Consider the following 10,042-nt stretch of genomic DNA (forward strand, 5'->3'; position numbering starts at 1 on the left):
ATATCTTCTCTTCGCTGTATCATCGCACGTGCTTTCGCTTTATCATAATCGTAATTTAATGTGTCATCTTGTCATATTTCATGACCAACTTAATCCCATAACTATTGGAATTATATATCCTAATGAAATTCTTTCGAGCTTCTGTCGTCAAAAAAAGAAAAAAAAAAAAAGAAAAAAAAAGAAAACGAGAGAGAAAAGAAGAAAAGAAAAAGGAATATATCGAATCGTCATTAAGAAAAATAAAAATCATCTTTCTTATCGTTCTATCGGCATAAAATATAAAAACGCATCGATACGTTCATCATCATGCGTGAATCTGATTTCTCGGCACATATGTATATACATACATACGTACTTACGAGATTCATCTAAAAATACACGTTGGTATTTCCCTCGAATTAACCATCTTCTCTATCTATCTATCTCTCTCTCTGTCTCTCTCTCTCTCTCTCTCTCTCTCTCTCTCTCTCTCTCTCTCTCTCTCTCCCTCTATCTCTTTTTAATTTTTAATTTGATGATAACGTTCGATCAGTATACGAAGAGCGCTCGTTAGACTCGTGAAAATAAAAAAAGAAAAGAAGAAAAAACAAAATAAAGTGTGAGAGAAAAATAATACGATTTAAGGATTACGATTAATTGCAAATTCTTAATTTGATATTGACTCCTCTTATGTCTTGCATTTTTCTTTTTCTTTGTTTTTTTTTTTCCTTTTTTTTTTCTCTCTAATCACAGGGTTCCTTGAGCCGTGCATTTGGTCTACGTCCGAGAAGCGAAAAGGCATCGCCGTCCTCGTCGTCGGATACAGGAAGTCTTGCCAGTCAATGTCAATACATTAATAGCGTACGAAGTAATTCACCGGCACCTGAGATCACCGTTGGAAAGAAGCATCGTCGTGTTAAAAGTATCGGTGACATCGAATATATAACAAGCGTGGCGGTAAATACGCCGGTCTGACAAGAGGATAGGCTCCATCATTCGGGGCCTTATAGAAGTTTAAGCGAACGCGGTTATTCATCGTCATATTCATCGTCCCAGTGTAGCTCATTCTCAGGTTACAGCAACGTATTGGCGGACGATCAATATCAGTGCGAGCAATCAACCGGGAATTATTATCAATTACAAAGCAGCTCGTATTCACCGCAAAGCTTGGGCCAACCATTTCCCGGTGTACAAAGGTACGGCAGCCTGGCCGAAGAAACATGGCAATCAACCACAAAGGAGGAAACAAATGCGCAGAAGAAGAAAAATCAACGAACTTATCTGGTGGAGCAGTAAAATTATTCGTAATTGTTTCTTTCTTTCTTTCTTTCTTTCTTTCTTCCTTTTTTTTCTCTCTCTCTCTCTCTCTCTCTACTTTTACTTTCATTTCTTTTTTCTTCTTTTTTTTCGAATAATCATCCCTAGGACCCTCGTATCGTCGATCGATAAAACGAGAAAAATATTAGCGAGAGTGTCCTTCCTCCTTTCGATCGATCTCCCTTTTTTTATCCTTTTTTTATCTTCCTTTTTTCTCCCCTCCTCCTTCTCCTCCTCCTCCTCCTCTTCCTTCTTCTTCTTCTCGGCTCCGTTTTTCATTTTTATTTTCATTCTTATTTATTTATTTTATTTTGTTCCTTTTTCTTTCTTTCTTTTTTCACGAATTACAATTAATCGTTGACGGTCTTGACGATCTTACGATTTTTAATTTGGAAGTGGAAAAAAGGAAGGATTAAAATGAAAAGAAAGAAAGAAAGAAATAGGGAAAAAACGATCTCCGACAAATACATTGAAAGAATCCTAATCGATTTATTTAAACATCGATAATAATCAAGTATATTTTATTTTGATGAAAGATAATAGAAAGAGATAATTGATTTTTGTTTTCTTTCTTTCTTTCTTTCTTTCTTTCTTTTTTTTCTTTTTTTTTTTTTTCTTCCTTAAAACACAACCGGCATATATAACAATCACACGGTGATGTAACATTGAAAAATATTAGAATGGTAACGAGAGAGACTGGCCTATGTATGTAAGTACATTCATGAGATTTTAAATTATCGATATGATACAATTATCGATTCGAAAAAGAAAATTAATTGATGGAGAGGAAACGTCTGTGATTGTGCGTGCGTGTACGTCTATGTGTGCGTGTTTGCGTGTATGTTCTAATGAAATTTTTCATACACGCCAATACGATGAAACGAATGATAATCACGTTTAACAACAACGAATATGATTATTTCGCTTCATATATATATATATATATAAAAAAAAAAAAAAAAAAAAAGGAAGGAAAAAGAAAAAAAAAAGAGAGGAAAAAAAAGGAACAGAAAAGATTCTATGTTTTTACGTTACATCCGGTACTAATTCTATTCCTGCCACATGACAGATACGATTAATATTATAATAATAATAATAATAATAATAATAATAATAATAATAATAATAATGAGAGAGAGAGAGAGAGAGAGAGAGAGAGAGAATGAAAGAAAGAAATTCTTTTAATGAGAACAGAGCCCCATTACGACGAATATGGAACCAAAATATATACATACATACATACATACATACATACATACATATGTACGTACATACATACATAGAAGCATAGATATGACGATTATTATTTCATCTGACGTTCGTTGTTCATATTTAATGCAAATTAATCATTAAGCGATCATTGGATGTACATATTATTTAAATAACAATAAGAATAACAATGCTCTCTAGTTTAAAGTCTATAAGATGCATTTAACTTTAGATTAGAAAAATCAGGCGAATGATTTAGTATTAGCTTAAAAAGAGAATTAAGTAAAAGAGAGAGGGAGAGAGAGAGAGAGAGGGAGAGAGAGAAAACAAAGAAGAAATAATAATAATAATAATAATAATAATAATAATAATAATAATAATAATAATAATAATAATAATAATAATTTCGTCAAGCGCATATCCATAGGTACGACGAAATGGATGACGTCGAAAAATGAAAAGAAAAAAGAAAAAAAAAAGAAAAAACGAGAAGAAAGGAAGGAAGGAGGGAGAAAAGAAAACAGGAAAAAATAATGAGAGAAATGTATAAATAAAAAAAGAAAAGAAAATAAGAAGAAAAAGAAGAAGAAGCACAATGCGCAATTTGAAAAATTCATCAAATGAAACATGTTAATTAATTCGTGAGGGAAGATGATGGGCTTCCATCTGTAATCTGTCGTATGTACCAATGTCTCAAAATCCCTCCTACTGCAGCCCACTCCCATGTCCCCCACCCCACACTCGCCCACCTTGTACACTCTAATCGTAAATGTTTGCTATTGTGTAATTAAAATTAAATGAAAACGGACGTTTTTGTTTAATCATTAGATTATGTTTTATCTCGTACGTTATATCAATATAATAATTATTAATTAGAATTTAATTTAATCAACAAAAACACATTGAGCGCGTTGTACATATAAATATATTTATTTATATTCAGGACGAGTGATTCAAGAGAGATATTAGATATTTTTTATGAGAGGACAAACAAAACCTGTGGATGTTCTTTTATATTCTCTCTTTCTCTCTCTCTCTCTCTCTTTCTCTCTCCCTCTCTCTCTCTCGTTAATTTAATTTATTTATTTGTGCTTCCTATCCGTTTTTGTGTTCGTAAATTATTTTAAAAAAACAAAAAAAAAATGAAAATAATCATAATAATAATAATAATAATAATAATAATAATAAACAATAGTAATATAATTGAAAAATAACAATAATATCTATATAATAATAATAATAATGATAATGATAATGATAATGATAATGATAATGATAATGATAATGATAATGATAATGATAATGATATATATATAACAATGATAATTGATAAATGATAATTTCGGGGGAACAAATATTCATTCTTAACGAAATTACACAACCTAATTCCAAACGCACATATGCTAAAAATTATATAAAAACAAGATTGTATACAAGCGTGCTTGTCTCACTTATTGTTAAGAGACAAAATATCCTTGTTGCTCTAATTCGATAGAAATACACAAAGTAAGATTACTGACTTCATGTTCTAAAGCATTACTTGCTTAAGTGGCTTACTAATGGAAAGTGGATTTCGAATGATATATTAATATGATCGGGTCGGGGATGGGGGATTAAGGGACAGGAACGGGGACGGGGATAAGATATGTATAATCTTTATGATAAAATATCATATCAGGTACGTATTATGAGAAAATATATGTAGTAATGATTGTGTACTTGCCTTGCCTATAAAATTCCACTGTTCCATTATACCTCAATATATGCGTGGTTGAAAAGCTCCTTTGTAAAGCTGTTTTTAATCGGAGGAGGGGGAGGCGAGGAGAATGCGGGTGGATGGGGTGGGGAAGTGGAAGAAAAAAAAAGGAGAAACAAGTAAAAAATAAAAGTGACTAAAAAGAAAAAATTGCTTTTATTTATCATTGAGCATCGAGCACGAGAGTAATAAGAGATAAAAATTAAAAAAGTAAAAAATGAAAAAACCAAAAAAAAAAAATGAAGAATAAAAATGAAAAACGCAAAAAGGAAAAAGGGGGCCACTACTAAATAATAGAGGACACAATGATGGTATAGTGGACAAATATATGGTATAATGGAAAAAAAAAAAAAAAAAAAAAAAATATGAGTTAGGTGAAAGAGTATGACAATATTTATCACGGGGGAAATAACGTGAAATAATTTTTCGAATGAATTTGACTTTTCAAAGATGGTGACTTACTTGTGTGTTTCTATTTATGTTGATAAAACGTACCCGTAGTTTTTAATAAATAAATACATACGTACATACATAAATACATACATACATACATACATACATACATACATACATACATACATACATACATACACACATACATACATACATACATACATACATACATACATAAATACATATATACAAGGCACAATTATATTTCAACATTCCATTTTAGCTTTGGCTCTGTGTATTGACTATAATTTAAAAATTAGAGTTATGTTAAGCCCTGATTACACAATCATAGAAAATATCTAGAATATGTGTAGTAAAGAATAAAAACAAGAGTGTCATATACATATATATATATATATATATATATATAATAACAAATTACAGATATAAATATATATATATATATATAATCGACACTTTTAAGACCACGATAAAATTAAATTGGATTCAATTGATCCGCGGCAAGAAACAATTTAGAAAAAAAGGAAAAGACAAAAAAAAATAAGAAAAAGAAAGACAGAGAAAAAAAAACTGCCGATATATAATTGCTTTTCTTAAATGACAAATAAGATTTTGTTTATAAATACACTTTTTACTTTTCAATGCCGGATTATATATATTTACAAGGAAAAAATTTTTTAAATTTCTTATTATTCTAACTCTAATAATTTAATTGATAATTATTGTATATTAATTAAATTCGATTGAACTTTCGTGTATAATTCAAACGGTGCAAAAAGTTTCATTGCAAAATGTATTTATTAATTGCTAAGGGAATGTAAGAAGCACAAGGAATGAAATGAAATGAAATGAAATGAAATGAAATGAAATGAAAAGAAATGAAAAGAAAAGAAGTAATGATATTAACCAAATACACTATGTACGTGTGAAAATATAGAAACTATGAAATTTCCTTGAAAAATTGAAATAAGAATTTACTAAAGTAAATTGTATATTATACTTTGATATTTTTATTCTACATAATGCCATAATTTTTTAAATTGTGTAATATATATATATATATATATATATATATATATATATAAATATATATATATATAACTTCTTGTATTAATATTTATCTATTTATGTATCTAAATAATGATACATTTATTAATCTCCGATTAATTCGAGGCAACAGACTTTTATTGAAATATTTCTCTAATAAATTATATTCCGATTGATAGTAATAATAAATCGTGCATATAATGTGCTGCCTGGAATAACATTTTATACGTCAATATGTTGAGAATCCTTATTGACGACTAAACAAATTACTCTACTTTCTATGTGTTCTGCTTCTTATTACTACATATATATTTATATATATTTCATATATAATATAATATATAATATAATTTATAATATAATATTATATTTATATATATATATTATATTATATATTATGTTATATTTCATATATATATATATATAATTTATTCATCGGACGTAACATGTGTGTGATTGTAAATGATATTTTTGTAGATATAATATTTATATAATTTGATATATTTATTAATAGGAAATCATTTTATAATGTTTCTCCATAAGCGCCGTCTTGTTAATTCGATTAAAAAAATGATCCAATCAGAGATATTATGCGAGCGATAGTGCCGAAATTGGATCTTCGTCGATTTACGTAAATGTATAATGTGAAGATTTAAAATTCTAACAAATATCATGCTTTAGTCTATCTATGATATGTTTATTTAAAGATATTAATTTCAGATCTGACATGAAGCATCACATATATATATATATACATGTGTATGTGTGTGTGTGTGATGCTAATTGTTTCAGATCTAACAATTGATCTGAATTTATATTTTAAAAATATCGACAAACGATAAATCGCTATATATCGTTTATATCAATCATCATCATAATATTCGCTTGCGAATATCTATTTAAAATGTGAGCTAAAAGATTGAAAATGAAAAATCGTTGTATATGTGACCAGTACTGTTTGTATATATTTGTGTGGATTGTACCTAAATATTTCGAGAAAGAGAAATAAACAAATACTTTTACTTCTGTGCAATGCCGAATTAATTAACTTTCCAATGTTGCATACGTACAGATATTTTGTAAATGAGATTAAGAAAAAAAAAAAAAGAAAAAAAAAAGAAAAATGGCGAATATCGTTCAATCGATAATTCTGTCGATAAAAAAGTTTTCGCAATAGATGACGCTAGCAGTCATAATTTATCAACTAACTATAGAACGAAAGATATTTTTAAGCGCGAAATACAACAAATAAATTATATGTGTATAATATGTATTAATAAATTGATATAATATCAATAAAATAATATATATTATTAATGGCTAAAAAAATATCGTATTATTTCAATTATAATCAGAGAAAAAGAGAGAGAAAAAGAGAGAGAGAGAGAGAGAGAGAGAGAGAGAGAGAAACTTTCATTTTATATTACTTAAAATTGTACTAGAAACTTATCAAAAAAAAAAAAAAATCCAATAATTCAATAATTCAAAATCTCAATAATTCAAGAAGAAAAGAAAGAATTTAAATAAATTGAAATAAATATTAGAATTATTAAATACTTGTGTACTTTCAAAAATCGATCGAAATCCATTGACAGTATTATAATCGTCAAAGTTTTCTGTCAAATTGTAAAAATAATCTTTACAATTTATCGAGTTTTCTTTTTTTTTTTTTTTGTAACGTAACGCTGTACGTTATTTAATAGATCGTTATATGCAATTATTGACGTGCAAAGTAGCCATTCATTATCAAAAATTGAAACAAGATTTCTTATATAGAAATTACGTGTACTCTTTCATTGGTCTCATTCGTTCTCATACTACGTAGAACTCATTCCACGTCGAGTTCATTCTACGTAGAGCTCATTCTACGTCGCGAGACGTCACCGGTAACCGGTATTCCTTCTGTTTGATCTCGTAACGTAAGAATTAAAAAAGGTCACTTATAATCAGATACATTTAGAACAATGTACACCATTAGAAGAATTTTCACGTCTAATATCACGTAAGTTTTTATACGTTTTTTTTCCCCTCACGAATTTGTTCATTTATATATTTGGCATTACATAATTTCTAACCCTTTTACTATCTAATACATTCCATTTTAAGCTGACGACCATATTCAGTATAATACTTTAATTAATTTTATAATGAGATATATAATTAAATAACGAATATAAAAAAAAGAAAAAAATTAAATGACACAAGACTTTTTTTACTCAATATCATATTCTTTTTTCATTGATCAATACGTCCAACTGATCAATATAATATAACAAAATTAGCATCCATGTTTAATTGAAATAATTAAATATTCATTATATAATTAAGTCTATTATTGTGATAATTTTTTTTTATTTTTCACAGTAAAGAACAATGTACAAGATTAAAACATACCTTACCGGATTTGCCTTACGATTACAAGGCATTAGAACCGATAATAAGTGCGGAAATAATGCAACTACATCATTCTAAACATCATGCGACTTATGTTAATAATTTAAATGTTGCCGAAGAGAAAATGAAAGAAGCCGTCGGTAAAGGTGATGTAAATACGCAAATTGCGCTTGGTCCTGCATTAAAATTTAACGGAGGTGGACATCTCAATCATAGTATCTTTTGGGCAAACCTATCGCCTAGTGGTGGTAAACCAAATGGTATATTTAAACAATTTTATTATATAGCTATCGTTATATTTCATAAAAGTGCTACGAAGTTCTTCTTTCTTCAATATAATCTTTACTGAGCAATTAATCAATATTTTATATATATATATATATATATATACAGTTAAATTCTTTGAAGTTCTTTTTTATAATATCTTTGTATTTCATTTAATTAATCCATACATATCTATTATATATCTTATCTGTTTTAAATTAACGAAACTTTTGGTAAAAATGTATGGATTTCATTCAAAAAAAACAAAAATAAAAAAAAATAAAAATTGATTATTATTATCATACCTCTTTCGTTTTCGCAGTTTTAACTTTGCACTTTGTTCTTCTTTTCCTTTCTTTTTTTTTTCTTTTTTTTTTCTTTTCACGATATGATACTTAAAAGAATTTTGAAAAATAATACCAATTATATATTTATATATTTTGACAGATGCTCTTATCAAACAGATAGAAAAAGATTTTTGTTCTTTGGATGAGATGAAAAAACGTTTATCAGAGAGTACTGTTGCTATTCAAGGCTCTGGATGGGGATGGCTTGGATATGATCAGAAATCAAAATCCCTTAGAATTGCTACCTGTGCTAATCAAGATCCTTTACAGGCTACAACCGGTCTCATACCTCTTTTTGGTATTGATGTTTGGGAACATGCTTATTACCTTCAATACAAAAATGTACGACCTGATTATGTAAAGGCAATCTTCGATATTGTTAATTGGAACGATGTCAATGCTCGTTTTAAACAGGCAGCTGGCTGTTAAGCGCTTTATGTATGCGAACAAATGTAATACATCACATTTGAAATTAGCATATACTGTGCACCATATAGAACAATCATTAATTTCAATAATCTTTTTATAAGATAGTATAATATAATATATCTACTTCTGTGTTATTGTTTTATAGACATATTTCTTATAATATTGTAGGTACTTATTCAATGAATATATATATATATATATAAAATTAAAGAAAATAAAATTAATATATACATATATACATATATACATATATATATTTGTAACGCTTGGATTCTTTTCATATCAACTTCATATATTATATATAAATTGATGATATGGAAATTGAAAAATACAATTTAATAATGAAAGAAATTAATGCATTTTTTTTTTTTTTAGAAATATATATTAGCACAAGTAGTTACTCTTTTCAGCAGAAATAATTTTAAACAAATAATTCCTTTCACTATGCCCTTATCCTATCAATTTGTTCATACTTATGATATTAAACACAAAAATCTACGTATATTTTTGATTGTATTTTATTAAAACTTTTTAATAATAACACGCAATCTTTCCTGCTACTGATCGTTTCATTAAAAATATTCATGAATATTTTCAAACGTTCATAAAGCGATCGACACGTCATTAGAAACCAGGGTTATAACCTAAAAATTGTAATCAATATATTATCTGCGATGAATAATATAAATTTAGAATAAAATTCATGGATTTAGAATTAATTTAAAATACAATTGAATATATTTTTTGAAATCTTAAATAATCTTATCCAATTTACTTTTTTTCATTGGTCAGTTATAAACATTGTTTTAACTCATTGGCTGTATGAATCAACATTTTCTAAATACTTTCACTTTTGACATTTGGCAACGCTGTCTTCAAGATTGAA

At 27.7% G+C, this 10,042-nt stretch overlaps 2 protein-coding genes across 15 annotated transcripts in view; both read left to right on the top strand.

The window, feature by feature from the left end:
* The window catches only part of Liprin-gamma (liprin protein kazrin), a 37,741-nt gene extending 36,637 nt beyond the window's left edge, over positions 1 to 1,104 (top strand). For all 14 annotated transcript variants that reach the window (XM_085656341.1, XM_085656337.1, XM_085656345.1 and 11 more), the window contains one exon: positions 733 to 1,104. In XM_085656341.1, coding sequence (XP_085512467.1) covers positions 733 to 954 — 222 coding nt within the window. In that variant the 3' untranslated portion in view covers positions 955 to 1,104. The remainder of the gene's footprint in view (positions 1 to 732) is intronic.
* Positions 1,105 to 7,455: 6,351 nt separating this feature from the next.
* Positions 7,456 to 9,354, top strand: Sod2 (superoxide dismutase 2). The gene is made up of 3 exons (XM_035878869.2): positions 7,456 to 7,724; positions 8,087 to 8,376; positions 8,828 to 9,354. The coding sequence occupies exons 1-3, from the start codon at positions 7,687 to 7,689 to the stop codon at positions 9,154 to 9,156; spliced, it is 657 nt and encodes a 218-aa protein (XP_035734762.1). The 5' UTR covers positions 7,456 to 7,686; the 3' UTR covers positions 9,157 to 9,354.
* Positions 9,355 to 10,042: the final 688 nt, after the last annotated feature.

The sequence above is a fragment of the Vespa mandarinia genome, chromosome 4 (genome assembly GCF_050613455.1).
Source record: "Vespa mandarinia isolate Hongniang chromosome 4, ASM5061345v1, whole genome shotgun sequence".
NCBI classification, from domain to species: Eukaryota; Metazoa; Arthropoda; class Insecta; order Hymenoptera; family Vespidae; genus Vespa; species Vespa mandarinia.

What these genes read in the sequence shown, in the direction of transcription:
- Sod2 (XM_035878869.2), top strand. Translation starts at nt 7,687, where the DNA reads ATGTACACCATTAGAAGAATTTTCACGTCTAATATCAC. An exon ending in ATTTTCACGTCTAATATCAC is followed by an intron (nt 7,725 to 8,086) that starts GTAAGTTTTTAT and finishes TATTTTTCACAG; the next exon opens with TAAAGAACAATGTACAAGAT. An exon ending in TAGTGGTGGTAAACCAAATG is followed by an intron (nt 8,377 to 8,827) that starts GTATATTTAAAC and finishes ATATTTTGACAG; the next exon opens with ATGCTCTTATCAAACAGATA.